This window comes from Aulonocara sp. 'chitande type north' Nkhata Bay, linkage group LG8 (assembly GCF_057382095.1).
Source record: "Aulonocara sp. 'chitande type north' Nkhata Bay isolate Kocher_YH1m ecotype deep benthic linkage group LG8, A_spYH_male_GT1.1, whole genome shotgun sequence".
Lineage (NCBI taxonomy): Eukaryota > Metazoa > Chordata > Actinopteri > Cichliformes > Cichlidae > Aulonocara > Aulonocara sp. 'chitande type north' Nkhata Bay.
The window spans coordinates 2,433,911-2,448,650 of record NC_141351.1 but is presented as its reverse complement, the minus strand read 5'-3'; the positions used below and the strand labels follow the sequence as shown (position 1 = coordinate 2,448,650).

At 43.2% G+C, this 14,740-nt stretch overlaps 1 protein-coding gene across 6 annotated transcripts in view; it reads left to right on the top strand.

Annotated features, from left to right (window-relative positions):
• Window positions 1-13,591, top strand: part of spag9b (sperm associated antigen 9b) — a 38,138-nt gene extending 24,547 nt beyond the window's left edge. Inside the window, exons 8-30 of one of the 6 annotated variants that reach the window (XM_086302778.1) lie at window positions 138-262; window positions 638-652; window positions 798-855; window positions 2,057-2,209; window positions 2,317-2,374; window positions 2,506-2,636; window positions 2,754-2,810; window positions 4,246-4,425; window positions 5,585-5,714; window positions 5,808-5,897; window positions 6,024-6,185; window positions 6,392-6,563; window positions 6,714-6,914; window positions 7,007-7,163; window positions 7,978-8,106; window positions 8,214-8,294; window positions 8,385-8,452; window positions 8,536-8,684; window positions 8,772-8,943; window positions 9,023-9,136; window positions 9,315-9,491; window positions 10,568-10,699; window positions 10,787-13,591. In XM_086302778.1, the coding sequence (XP_086158904.1) occupies window positions 138-262; window positions 638-652; window positions 798-855; window positions 2,057-2,209; window positions 2,317-2,374; window positions 2,506-2,636; window positions 2,754-2,810; window positions 4,246-4,425; window positions 5,585-5,714; window positions 5,808-5,897; window positions 6,024-6,185; window positions 6,392-6,563; window positions 6,714-6,914; window positions 7,007-7,163; window positions 7,978-8,106; window positions 8,214-8,294; window positions 8,385-8,452; window positions 8,536-8,684; window positions 8,772-8,943; window positions 9,023-9,136; window positions 9,315-9,491; window positions 10,568-10,699; window positions 10,787-10,890 (2,815 nt within the window). In that variant the 3' untranslated portion in view covers window positions 10,891-13,591. Of the gene's footprint in view, window positions 1-137; window positions 263-637; window positions 653-797; window positions 856-2,056; window positions 2,210-2,316; window positions 2,375-2,505; window positions 2,637-2,753; window positions 2,812-4,243; window positions 4,426-5,584; window positions 5,715-5,807; window positions 5,898-6,023; window positions 6,186-6,391; window positions 6,564-6,713; window positions 6,915-7,006; window positions 7,164-7,977; window positions 8,107-8,213; window positions 8,295-8,384; window positions 8,453-8,535; window positions 8,685-8,771; window positions 8,944-9,022; window positions 9,137-9,311; window positions 9,492-10,567; window positions 10,700-10,786 lie in introns of all 6 variants that reach the window. The other 5 variants (XM_086302773.1, XM_086302772.1, XM_086302776.1 and 2 more) reach the window with 5 other exon arrangements.
• The last annotated feature ends 1,149 nt before the right edge of the window (window positions 13,592-14,740 follow it).

The following is a 14,740-nucleotide window of genomic DNA, read 5'->3' as shown; positions in this document are numbered from 1 at the left end:
ATTGTAACCTAATGAGCCTCACCTTATCAGTCCGCTTTATTGCTGATAAAAGTGCTAAAGTATTGCAAAATCACGCATTCTTCTTCATGATAATAATCCTTTTCTCCCTTTCCTCTGTGTCCCACCTGTCCTTTCAGCACACCAACTAAAGGTGGCGTAGAGAATCTAGCATTCAACCGCAACACCGACTCTCTGTTTGAGGAGCTGTCGTCTGCAGGAAATGACCTCATAGGAGATGTGGATGAAGGAGCTGACCTGCTGGGTAAGAAGTCTCACTCTGTCAGGAGTAACGATGTAGCCTCAGTCTTTAATTTTACTACCAATTTTACCCTCCTCTCGTATTCTCTGAATTGTCTTTTCTTTGGCTGTCGGGCATTATCATCTATACAGATGAGTTTTCTGGTGTGTGTCAGTGAATTTCTCTCTCTATTAACTAGCTCATCGATTTCCTCATTTGTGTGTATAATGTGTCCCCTCTGTGACGTTTCTTTCCTGGATAGGCTGAGTAAATTATAGTGCCTCTGCTGTGCTGTGAAGAGCCGTGATGTTATAAATTAGACGTGTTAAAACGAGAGCACTTAACCTACTTGCAGAGTCTCATAAAGCGCTTTCTTATTCCCCTTTGCATGACTCTCAGACTACAACTTTTTAGGTAAGACTGAGAGAGTTAGTGTGTAGGATAGACATACACATGTAAGAACTTAAAAATACTAAACAATATAGAATAAAAAAAAAATAGGTGTCAGTAAGATTTTGATTGATATTTTGATTTAATATCGGTCTCTGATCATTTTCAGGTATGGGGCGAGAAGTTGAACACCTTATCCATGAGAACACCCAGCTGCTAGAGACCAAGTGAGTAATCACTGAAAAGTTTTGGAGGCGAGCTGTTCAAGCTGTGCCAGTTTAGTACACAAGTATTTTATTTCAATGGTAACCAATGCAGACTATTAAGAGCAGCAGAAATAAGTGTATCCCAGAGTGCTGCAAACCTGCCAGCTGCCACAGGGCGAGAGGCGCCTGGACAGGTGAGCCGCTGTGGTTGTCTGCAGACAGACAATCACTCACACTCAAAACCTGCGGTTAATTTAGAAGCACTAATGAGCCTACAACAGTGCAGTTATAATACAGTGTGAGGACTCAGTTACAGCCCACAGTTTGGACCTTTTGTACTCACAGCTTCTGACACCAGTGAGTACAGACATGTCATAAACTGACACTGTGCCTCGCTAGTTAAAGCCAGATAAGTATTTATTTATTTCTAAAGACATAAGAGGGTCTTATTTTGTCACAAGCTGTTAATAAATCTGTGGTCCAATATGTCACTGTGCGTGCACCAGGAGGCACAATGTGGCTGCAGATGAATTTATGGTCATGCAGAGAGTGTGTTCGCTGTCCGCCTGTCTGTCTGCAGTGAGTTATGGTTTGGTTACAGCTGGTCTGTGGGCTTTTCTTGCTCGTGTTATTGTTGGTCCGTGAGCCACCTGCAAAAAAGAGCGGAGTTGTAACATGCAAAGCACTGAAGTGAAACAGCAGCAGAGCAACAGCTGAAAGTGTTAAAAACAATGAAAATCGTCCTCTGCAGCCACTGTCTCTGCTTTTCATGCTTTATTTTTGGATCTTTGAGGTACGTGTTTCTCCCATTCCCGATGAACTGTGCTATTACTCCCTGCTCTACTTTGGCACCAGTTAGCATTTGACAGATGCATACATGATTCATCATCTGCCTTCCAGCGGCAGTCAGGATCTCTCTCCTGCACTCTCTCCAACCGAAAAGAGTATACGGATGGACACGTATGCGGGACCATAAATTCCACTTTACTTCATTTTAAAAATGGCTGATGGGTGGAGTCATGTTTCCACCTTTAAAATAACCAGCTGGGCATTTTTTGACTCTACTTGATAGACTTTTACCACAGAGTTAAAATTGGTCAGTTTATGGATAAATGAATATAGAAATAACCAATATTGAGGAACAGAGTAATGGTGCCCCCTTGTGTTTAAAATTGATATTACAGCAGATTGTGTGTTTTTCTGCATATGTATTACTTTTCAGAAATGCTTTGAATGTGGTGAAGAATGACCTGATATCTCGTGTGGATGAGCTGTCGTGTGAGAAGGAGGTACTGCAAGGAGAGCTGAATGCTGTCACACATGCTAAGACCAAACTGGAGGAAAAAAACAAAGAATTAGAGGAAGAACTTAAAAAGTGAGTCTGCTTCAAAACACAATGTATAAATGAATTGCCCACCAGTCGAGGGTCTGCACTTTTACAGTTCTGACAGACTGAGTGCGTACTTTGTTACTCTGTCGCAGAGTTCGAGCAGAGCTGGACGAAGCCAAACAGAAGGTCAAGAATGACAATGAGGATGATGTGAGTCCTTGGCGCTTGTTATTTCTGCTTGTTGCATTCGTATACAAGTCTGAGCAGCGTAGAATGTCGAGGTATTTGACTTGCTATAAGTATCGGTTATCTTTAAGTAAAGATTGGTCTCCTGCCTGCAGAGTGATGTGCCTACAGCACAGAGGAAGCGCTTCACCAGGGTGGAGATGGCCAGAGTGCTGATGGAGAGGAACCAGTACAAGGAGAGACTCATGGAGCTGCAGGAGGCCGTCAGATGGACGGAGATGATCCGGTAACATGATCATCTGAGTCCATATATAAATGTTCTTCTGCACACAGTAAAATATATGCTAAGACAGAAAGTTTGTTAGAAATTGTTAGAATTTTTTGTTTGTTTTTTTTCTTTCAGGGCTTCAAAGGAGAACCCAACTCTTCCAGAGAAAAAGAAGTCCAGCCTCTGGCAGTTGTAAGCTCAAGTGTTTTTATCTTTTTGGTTTTTTTTAACTTGAGGACTTAAATCACGACTACCATGATTGTTGATATTTATTGCTCTTCTTCTGTATTCCATGTTTGAATGGTTTCTCCAGGATGTAGGTAAATCTGACATGATAAACATAACTGACCATTGAAGCTCTCATCTTATAACAAACCCCTAACAGAGGAGAGGAATCCAGAGAGCAGTGCCTCTGCTTTCAGTTCTCAGACCAGTCGTAGATTCTTGATTACGTTTTAAAACTGGTTGTAAAAATCAACCTCAGAAGCTTCCGAGGCTGCTGTTCTTCTCCTTTGTTAGAGTCCATAAGGATTGAGTTTGGTTTGAGGCTGGGCACTATTTGAAGCAGTTCTTTGGGACTGGAATAACTGCACTTATAAAACCGTATCTGACAAATGTGCATCTCTGCCTTTTTCCTGTGTGTCCCTCTATTCTGCCTGATGTTGTGACGTCTGTGTGCAGGAGGTGTGTTGGGAGGGTTGGTGTAGAGTGGGGAGGGAACTCAGAAATATGGGTGGAGTGTTTTGGTTGAAACAGTTAAAGATATAATAGATTTAATAGAATCTAACACCACATTTAAAAAATAAAAAATTAAAGTAGCTTTGCATGATTTACAGTTTAAAGCGATTCTTATTTATCTGGTACTGTGCCACTGTGTGTAACGAGCACTTTTAGCTCCCTTCTCCATCCATTTAAGCCAGCTTTCTCCTGATTGGCTGTCCCTTACAGACAAAGGATATAAATAGCAGTTGGAGCTGGTGTGCTCACAGTGGGCAGTTTTCCAGAGATGACCATATTAGGGTTTTCCAGTCTCTCTGACAAAAGTCCAAAAGTAGAAAAGAAAACAGTCTGAAAGGAAGAATTTAGAGCAGTGGGAGGCCTCAGCTTCAGCCTCAGAGGATTTGCTTGCACATTCATTAATTATATATATCATATATACACTAAGGAAAAGCATAATTGGTCCACTTTAATTGACAGATATTTTCTTATGTTAATTAGAAAAATGGTAAAAATGTATCACTGCATGTAGATAGCTAAAAAGCTTGTTTGCTTACTGTAGAGGAGTTGTGGGAATGTGAAGTTGTTTTTGGTCAGGCCTGTTCTGCTCTGTGTTGACTAACATCCTAGTCGGTGCTCAGTATTAACCCCGCACTCCCTGCTCTCCAGCATTCTGGATTTACAGGTGCTCTGATGCTTTTCTGTTTAGAAGACGAATTAATTCCCTGGTTTGAATGAAAGCTAGCATGGCGTGTTGGCACTGGGAGAGGAACCTTTTTTATTCTTAAACCCTACCTGTGTTGCTGGAGCTACTGCTTTTGTGTCCGCCCCTCTATATGTTTGTCTGTTTGCTTTGTTTCCCTCCTTCCCCCCTTTTTCCCTTTCCACTTCCCTGCCCTTACACCTCCAGTTTCAGCCGTTTGTTCAGCTCGTCGGGCGGAGGAGCCAAGAAGCCGGCAGCGGAGGCCCCAGTAAACGTCAAGTACAACGCACCCACCTCTCAGATTCAGCCGTCCGTCAAGAAGAAGAGCAGCACCCTGCAGCAGCTGCCCAGTGACAAGAGCAAAGCCTTTGACTTCCTCAATGAGGAGTAAGTCAGAAAACACACACACTGTTAGTCGTGTTTCCTGAGATTACTTTTGGAGCACTGACCAAAGATCACAAACATCCCACTCATATTCATTGTTAATTTTTCCAAATATTTTCTTCAGTGATAAATTCTTTGATCCAAGTGTCCAAAAGTATTCAGCTTGTTTTAGCGTTGCTATTGAACTTTTACACTAGGAAATAAAAATCCCACTTCAAATGTTCCATTCATCCATGGTCTTCCACTTCAGGGTTGCCTATCCCAGCTGTCGTAGGGCGAGAGGCGGGGTAGACCCTGGACAGGTCGCCAGTCTGTCGCAGGGCTAACACATAAAGACAGACGATCATTCACACTCACATTCACACTTATGGTTAATTTAGAATCACCAGTTAACCCAACCCCACTAACTGCATGTCTATGGACTGTGGGAGGAAACCAGAGTACCCGGAAAGAACCCACACGAACATGAGGAGAACATGCAAGAAAGGCTCTGGCCACGTGGTGCTGAACCCAGAACCTTCTTGCTGTGAAGCAGCACTGCTAACCACCGCGTCACCTCGCTGCCCTTCAACACACATTTGATAAATTAAACATTTAGGCTGTCAAGATTTGAGCTCTGGTCAGTGCAGCCACAGAAACACATGTGAGTTGAGGAGAAGTGAGACAAGTTGAGAATGTGCAGGAAGACACAATGGACAACAAATCAGTAATTAAATCAACGAGTAAGTCATCAGTGTTTCAGCAGTTTCCTGTACCTCGCTCAAAATCATAGCAGCCTACCTGCACCTCAGTCTGACTTAGTTTGCATGTTTGTTGTGAGAAGCGGATGCCCTGATCTGTAGTCACCTTTCTTTAGTCAACCATAAACTGTGTAGAGGAGCTGAGGCGGTAGTATAGTGGCTACTGACATGAAAGAAGGCAAATCTTCAGTTGAAGAGGAAAAAAGAAAAATAATCAATGAAAAATGTTCTTTTCTTTTATTTAGCCTTTAGTCATCTATGAGTTCAATAATTTCTCATAACTTTTCTTGTCCGCTGTCTCTGAACTTCATTCAGTGGCTGTGGCCGTATGAAGCAGGGGAAGAGGAGCAAAGTTTAGCGCAGAAGAGAGATGGGGAAATGCAACATGGAGTCGAGTTAATAGCGGCTCTTTTGTCCCGCAGAGCGCCAGCTGATAGTGTGGTATCCAGGCGAGAACAGAAGAGGGCTCAATACCAGCAGGTCAAAGCCCACGTCCAGAAGGAGGATGGCAGACTGCAGGCGTACGGCTGGAGCCTCCCTAAGAAGTACAAAGTAAGGAAAGGAGAATATTAATTGTACCAAAGGGAAGTTCACACTAGAACAAAGCGTTAAATGCAGTGACTGTTTGTGTGTTTGGCTTTTCAGGCTAACGGTGGTCAGGCAGAGAGCAAGATGAAGAGTCTACCTGTTCCTGTCTTCCTCAGACCGCTAGATGAGAAAGATGCTTCTATGAAGGTTTTAAAGATTTGGTTCACAACAGGAAATATGAGCATTTTGAGACTTTTGTCTCAGTAGTGTGGTGTAAATTATTAGCTTATTATTCATATGTCTGACTGCTGTATCTGTGTGTCTGTGCTTCAGCTGTGGTGTGCTACCTGTGTGAATCTTTCTGGAGGTAAAACCAGAGATGGAGGTTCAATAGTCGGGGCCAGTGTGTTTTATAGTGACGTGTCAGGACCAGAGAGCCCGAAAAAGAAGGTTGGATCTCAGAGCAGTCTGGATAAGCTGGATCAAGAACTCAGGGTACATACGCACACACTTTGATGTGATCTTTGACCTAAAATGCTGATTTCCAAATTTGTATTTTTTTTATTCTTTGATTCTATTAAAGTAACTTTGTTCAAATTAATCTTTATTTGAATTCCGATGGGTCTTGCTGTTGTCTTTTGGAAACTAAAGGTTTGTTAATAAGTAATTTATTTTCCGCTTCTCTGTTTTTGTGGATCCAGGACCAGCAGAAAGAGCAGCGGCACCAGGAGGAGTTGTCGTCACTCGTGTGGATTTGCACCACCACCAAGTCTACTACTAAAGCTGTCGTCATTGATGCCAACCAGCCTGGGAACATCCTGGAGGGCTTCTTTGTTTGTAACTCTCACATCCTCTGCATCGCAAGCGTGCCAGGTCAGTTAATCAGTGTATTTGTATCCCACAGTTGGAGACGTTTTTTCTTTTGTCCTTTTTGTGGAGATAACTCACTTGGCATTCACTGGCCTGCAGAAAACGCACATCAGTTATAAAGAACAGCACGATTTCTCTATTAATTTTCTTCAGGTGCGAGAGAGACAGACTACCCAGCTGGAGAAGAAGTGCCTCCAAACTCTGAGGTGGGACCGGTGGGAGATGGCAACTCTTCAGCAACCAGTACCAGCTCAACAGGTGGCGACAGCGTGCTGGGAGGCATCACAGTGGTGGGCTGTGAAGCTGAGGGAGTAACAGCTGTTCCTCAGACAGCAGGAAAAGATGGAGAAGCCGGTAAGAGCTTTCGGGATCACTGCAAAGGAGTCTTCTTCTGATACATTTGCAAAAATAAAACTACTGTGCTTCTGCATGATTGGTTTCCCCAGAATCCAGACCAGCGGAAGAAGCCACAGAGGCGACAGAGACCAGTGCAGAATCTGCTGACCAACGAGAAAGCCTGCGGGAAATCTACACTGAGCACGTCTTCACAGATCCACTGGGAGCACAGCACAAAGTAGAGACGCCAGCCAACTACTCTCAGAGGTAACATCAAGAGGCAAAGTGGTGTTGTGATCCAGTCTTGCTAATAAAAGCTTCACTTTGTTTCAGAGCCATAAACAAACCACAGAGCAGCAACAATAGCTTGCTGTAAACCATTTACTGTATCGTGAGCTGCATGTAAACATTAGTGAACGATTACTGCAGTGCATCAGAGCTTCAGGTCAGGCTCTGTTTCTGCATCACTCATCGACTGTGTGCCTTTTACCTTGAAACGTGATCTATACTGAATTATATACTGTCTGATCTGCATGTTTAATGGCTGCATATCCGGCACGCACTTTATTCCTTTGTTAATCAGCTAATGTGCAAAGAAGAACTTTGAAAGATCTTCAGCAAACTTGGAGAATTATTGCTCCGGACCCTTTGAAATCTGGCTGCTTTTTGAGAGCAAAAGGGAAAGAAATGTGGGACGATTTGAGACTTTTGCTCAGTCCTGTATCTTAATCCCCAGTGCATCGCAGTGAAGCATTTAATCCATTATTCCTTGAAAAGAAAGTTGGTAAAATCAGTCCAAGATTTTTATTTGTCTCCTTTTGATTGAAGCGGCGTGACTAATCCACTCACTTTTTAAGTTTAAGACTCACAGTGACAGACGACAAACAGGACTCATTTAGAAAACTTTGTCCTTTTGGTGATCAAGCATAACGACGATAACTGACTTTTTGCTCTTTTGAAGTACAACAAACACACACAATCAGTCCTTCTTGGACACTCGGGTCCAAACACATAAGATTAAAGTGTCCCAGTGCAGACGTCTGATGTAAACACTGTATTTACTGTGTTCTCTGACGAGCAGGGAGAGCGATCTGCTGAAGGATGGCGTGAGCTTGAACCCCAGCGCAGAGGAGCAGGACCTGATGAGAGAAGAGGCTCAGAAAATGAGCAGTGTTCTTCCCACTATGTGGCTGGGCGCACAGAATGGATAGTGAGATTTTTTTCATTTTTCTTTCACTCAGCACTTTTGTAAGTGACTGAATTTAAAAACAGAAAAAAAACCCTCTGTCTAAATCGATGCACCTGCTGTGATTCCAGTGTGTACGTGCACTCCTCCGTGGCTCAGTGGAAGAAGTGTCTTCACTCTATAAAGCTGAAGGACTCTGTGCTCGGCATAGTGTAAGTGCATTCAGACAGGTGGCAGCTGGAGTTTATTTCCTTCCTATTTGCCTGTTTAAACATGTAATTCTCACACATTTCCTCCCACAGACACGTGAAAGGGCGTGTGCTAGTCGGCCTCTCTGATGGCACGTTAGCCATTTTCCACAGAGGTGTAGGTGAGAGAGTTGAGCTGTTGCCACTTCCTTCTTTAACGTGTGTACACATTATCCAGCTGTCTAACTTGAGTTTATTTTGTAAGATGGACAGTGGGACCTGACAAACTACCATCTGTTAGACTTGGGGAGGCCTCACCACTCCATCCGCTGCATGACAGTAGTGCATGATAAGGTGTGGTGTGGCTTCAGGAACAAGATCTATGTGGTGCAACCTAAAGCCATGAAGATAGAGGTACAGTAACCTCGTGGTAATGATTAGCACTTCAGAAATCTTCCCTTTGCTTCATGTCTAAACTGCTAATGTCTTTGTACACTGCAGAAATCATTTGATGCCCACCCTCGTAAGGACAGTCAGGTACGTCTGCTGGCCTGGGACGGCGACGGTATCTGGGTGTCCATCAGACTCGACTCCACCCTCAGGCTGTTCCACGCTCACACCTACCAGCACCTCCAGGATGTCGACATCGAGCCCTATGTCAGCAAAATGTTGGGTCAGTTCTACAATCGTCCGTCCTGACAACAGCAGCATGTTTTGAAAATGCAGAGATAAAAGTTTTGTCTGTGTTCCAGGCACGGGCAAACTGGGCTTCTCATTTGTCAGAATCACGGCTCTGATGGTGTCGTGTAACCGTCTGTGGATCGGAACTGGCAATGGCGTTATCATCTCCATTCCTCTGACGGAGGGTGAGTCTGAGCTGGATCTGTTTAGTTCTTTTCTAACCTCTTAGTTGAGACTTTGGTTATGCTTATTTGTTCTGTATGTGTTGCTGCCTTTATGTGTGATCTCTGAATGAGCTGTTGCAGTGTAGTAATGACATTATGTTGCTTAATAGTTGATTCACTCCTGCTCGATCATTAGCAGCCAGCAAGGTTACCAAGGCAGCAGGTAACCAACCAGGAAGTGCAGTCCGTGTTTATGGTGACGACAGTGGCGACAAAGTCACAGCAGGGACGTTTGTTCCATACTGCTCCATGGCTCACGCTCAGCTCTCTTTCCATGGTCACCGTGATGCTGTCAAGTTCTTCACAGCTGTTCCAGGTGAGCAAGCAGAAATGGACTAAACAAACTGCAGAAGCCCAAATCCTCTGCTCTAAACCACTCACAACCTGAGGGTTTAGTTTAGTTGAACAATGTGATTAATGGTGTCAAATCGTTGTTAAATAGACATGTGATATTACGGCAGTCTTTATTTACTGCAGAGTTACATTTTCTCCAAAGCTGTTCTTGGTTAGAGGAAAGAGCGGCAAGTCAACTAATCCCCCAAAACTGGAAAATTAATAAGTAAATCTCCACTTCACAGAGTAGGATACACCCAGAACTGACCAAGGAGATAATATATCTCATCTAGCCTGCTAACAACCAGGAGGGACCAGAAACCTGATGGAAAAAGATACAATAAAATAGTTACAGAATATAGAAAAAAGCAAAATATAGGGAGTTTAATCATTAAAATCTAACAAATGAAAGTATTGTGGTATGAGATTGTAAAGATTCAATGAGGAAAAGTGAAAGGACTCTAGATCCCTCCCAAACATAAGGCAGAAGGGCCCTTACCGCGTCGCGGCTGCCAGTGACGACACCTGCGGCTCTTTCTTTGAGGGGCCTCCCTTCAAGTTCAAGTTCACATTACGGACCGCAGCCAGTCTGTCAACAACGTGTTAGCGCGGTTAACTCATTAACGCGTTCGCTCCGTGAAGCCCCACGCACGGGGCGATCCGCGCTAACTTGCTAACGGAGATTTGCCGGGTTAATGCAGTTATGGCGTTAACGTCATTTTAACGAGATTAACGCTGACAGCACTAATTAAATGATGACAAAACAAGTGATGCAAACCTCGGCTTTCGGTCCTTGCTCGTGTTTGTTTCTTAACTCTGCATTAAAACTGAGTAGGCATAAAATCCAATGCTTTAGCACAACAACTCGGTCCTTTATTGACTAGTAATAAAGGGAAGGCAATGCTTCGTTATAGTTCCTGTCATTCTCAAACAGCTGACTAACTAGTGAGCTGAAATCTGACTGGGTGTAATTCTGGTAATTAACAAGGGCTAAATGTGAAAACTAGAAAAAAGTGGCTGAGCAGATGCGATCTGGAGTTTGTCCCTCTGTGCTTTCAGGTCACGCAGCTGCATCTGCATCGTGTGCAGGAGAAGCAGCTGGCGACAAGGCGGCAGATGCCACAACTCAGGAAGGAACTAAGTGTATGCTGGTGATGAGCGGAGGCGAAGGCTACATCGACTTCAGAATGGGTGAGTTTATTGCATGACGTGCTTACAGACCAGGCGGTAACGGCGCAGTGGTTGTAGAGGAGAACATGACGACTTGTGTGTCTGCAGGCGATGAGGACGGAGAGATGGAGGAGGCGGAGGACGCCCCCATCAAACTTCAGCCTAAAGCCGAGCGCAGCCACCTTATCGTTTGGCAGGTGACTCAGGACTGAGCTCTCGAGGCCTGATTTGCCTTTTCTCTCAAACCACGGAGTCGTCGAGGTGGGCGAGGCTTCTCTACGAGTTTAATCAGCACTTTCTTTTCTTCCTCAGTCCTGGACAGAAAGAGTAAAACAAGCAAAAACTGCTCTGAGCTCCTCCTCAACGTTAACCTTGATGCATGTTGTTTTATTATTGTTTTCTTTCTTTTTCTTTTTAATTTCATGGATTTGAAATGTAATCTGTTATAATGCCTCTTTTAATATTATTTAATGTAAAGCGGTTGTTGAGGACAGAAGAATTACTTTTGATTTGTTGTATTTGACATTTCCAGGTTCCCTTCATTCAGTCCAGTTACTGTGTGCCCATGCTGGACTTGGCATATGTAAAATCGGTCAATGAAGACACAACAGAAAGTGGCCACATAATAGTGTAAAATGGAAAGCCTTCATTTGATAACTTTGCTTTTGAAAGTCTTTAGGTCAAATGCAATACACCACATATCAAGCTGGTTTGTGTCTGTTTTGTTTATCTATCCTAATAATCAATTTGCAGTAATGGTAGCCCAGTTTGTGCCTCGTGTGTTGCCGCTACATTCAGGCCACAGATCTGCACCACGCTGCAGAACCGAGCCCTGGAAAAAAAGAGCCCATGTGGAAGCACCAAAGATTGTAGTTCTTCTAATGGCCACTAGAGGTGCCACAGACTTCCATGTTATTATTCCCAACTTCACCCATGAGAATAACTTCGAAGCCTGTACAGCTAATTAGTCCGTTCAACACAAACACATACAATCAGTGTTTCTTTGTTTGTTGTTTTTTTTAAATATGCAACTTATAATTCTGGACTCTGCTGAATGAGGAATGTGAGCAATCAGGCTGCTGAGTTTTACATTCTCAAATTTCGAGTCACTGAAATGAACTTCTGCATCATGTTTGTGCTGTTTGTCCTTCCAATTTTATCAGACAAATAATTTCATGCTGTGAGGTACAGGCTGTTTCTGCTTTGGTTTTGGTGAAATTCTAGCATTTGATTAGTCTTACTGTAGTGTCTGTAGTTACACCTGCACAATTTAGAGATGCAGCAGCAGTTTGCAGCATTTGCAGCAGCAAATGTTGCTCTATAACAACTATAAAATGTCTCGTTTTGCACAGGTATTCATGGTCCTCTTGAAAATGTTTCCTGGCACTTCATGTAGTGCTGCTTCGTCTGTATGAATCTTGGGACATAATTTGATTTTGAGATTTTTTTCCCCCCTCCCAGGACGTGTCTTTAGACTCTGCATGGTTGGGGTTGTTGTGTTTCCTGAAAATCCGATGCTTAGCTCTGTGACTGAACCCAGTGTTAATGAATGAGAGGCACAAACTGCAGCTCTAACGGAGTTGCAGTAGCAGCTACCATTTTAACTCACTCACAGAACATTTGATGACATAACAAGCAGAAGCTGCTGTGTCTGTATAAACCTAAAGAAAGGACTTTCTTTATGTTTACACACCACAGACTTGTACTGAATCCAGGATGAGGTCGAGTCCTTTGGCTCTTTGATATGCGTGAGGACTGATTTAAAGGCTTTGAGTGTAACAGAGTATTAATTTTTTTCTCAAAACAATGCTCTGATTGTTACCAAAGGTTAAAGAATATAAAGTTTTCCACATGCTAAAACAATAGTTGTGTCTGGTTTAAGTGATGGCACCTTTCTGCAGCATGTGAGTCTGCCTCCATGTAGATACTGTGTGAGTTTTTCTAACAGAATTCCTAATGTATAGATGAGATCTATTTTTAGACTTTGATATGTGGGAATATTTTTAGGGTATGGGAAAAGAGAATGTGCTGCTGGACCTAAAACTGAGAGGATAAAAAAGCCACACTGAGGATTATCACCCCGTGTCCCCCCAACCACCCCCCAAAATTCTTCTTTTTAATAGGAGGTCAAAACTGGAACATATGTGTCAATTAGCAATATCGCAGCCTGGCAGCAAAGCCCCGTTTGCCATGTTCCATATGAACGTTTCTTTTTCATGTCTGTCCCCACTGAGTGCAGTGTGTCAGATGTCCACTGGAGACGGTCTCTGGCCTGCGTGTCAGCACGCTGCACTTTTGTTTTGTTCTTTGTATTGAACCACTATAGCGGAGGCCTGTTCTCGTTTTGCGAGGGTGTGTGTGTGTGTTTGTGCGTCTTCTCTCCAGGAGAGAAGAGTAATTATATTGCAATTTAGCCATTTCAGTATTTATTTACAATGATTGAGCCTTTGCAATTCAGATTGTATCTTTGTACATGGAATATGAATATATATGATTATATATATATGTGTGTGAAACATGAATGTGGCTTGGGTTTTTTGTTTATTGTATGACTTTACTCAGCTATGCACCTCTGAAGCGGAGTGAGCGTGGGGTGTTTGAAAGCAGAAGCCCTGCTGCCTGTCAGCAGACGCATCAGTTTCCACCTCCAGCGTGGGAAATGAAGTCAAACTGAAGTCTGGGAGGCACTGATTGGGCGGCTCCATCCCATCACAGCACGACAGAGGAAACTTTGTTGTAGAGCCTTCAGCAGAGCTCCTCCACACAGCTGTGTCATCCCTCCCCTCTGCGACTGCTTTCATTAACTCAGCAGGGGCTCCTCCTCCATGTTTGCAGTACAAATATCTTGTACGTCTGCAGCATCTGTAGCCTTACTTATTTTTAACAATCAATTAAAGCAACTTTTGTGGGCAAGTTTGGTCTGCTGGGTATATTATTATGATTATTATTATTGGTTATTATACACATGGTGGCTCTGCTTGTAAAGTGAAACGAACAGAGCCATCCATCCAGTAACACTTTAGAGTTACACCATCATTAAACTGTAAATCACTAATTGAACTTTTGTTACAAACAGTAAACTATTAATGAAATGTTGCGTGTTTTGTAATCTGTGTAATATTATTTGTATTGCTGCTAAACATTAGAACTAATGTTTGTGATATTTGGATTATTATTCAGTTTCGATGTTATTTGTAGCTCTTTTAGTCGAGTTGTGTCAAGTCGAATAGGTAGTGATGAAAAGGGACATAACAGTTTACAGCAATGACCATCTTAAGATGCTTTCATTTTGTATCCACTGTTGGCCCGATGGTAGCGAAAAATCACAAGACTGAACCTGCAGGCGGCCATTTGTCCCATTTCATTTAGGCACTAAAACAGTTTATATTTAGGGGAAGATTTCGGTTTAGATCCAAATCTGAGCCATTATGAAGGAGACCTCACAATGTCTGTGACAGGAGGCATGAGCTGAAGGATGCCAGTTGCTTTGTAACCTTAACCTAAACTAAATGGCGGTATTTGACATCCTGGGATGGGCTCACTGATCGGCAATGACTCCTTGCTGGTTTAAAACAAACAAAGAAATCTGGTAATTATTAACACTAATTTTATTAGACTTTTAATTTTATTTTGTCCGTCCGTATCTGGAAGTCCCACAGGATCTTAGCTCAGCCATTCTCGACCATTTCTCCCATTTTGATCTTGGGACTTCCAGTCCATACTCGGCACAGATATTCCTGTATACTATGCCGGCCACTTGGTTATGGCGTTCCATGTATGCCCTGTCTGCTAGCATCTTGCACCCTGTTATGTGCTGGATTGTCTCAGGGGCATCTTTACACAGCCTGCACCTGGGGTCTTGCCTGGTGTGATAGACCCCAGACTCTATGGATCTTGTGCTCAGAGCTTGTTCCTGTGCTGTCTAACAGTCCAGCCACTGGCAGGACTTCTAGATGTCAGCCACTTCCTCTATCTGCTGGTGGTACATACCGTGCAGGGGCCTGTCCTTCCATGATAGTTCCTCCTCTTTCTTGGGTTTCTGCTGCCTTTGGTATTCACTGA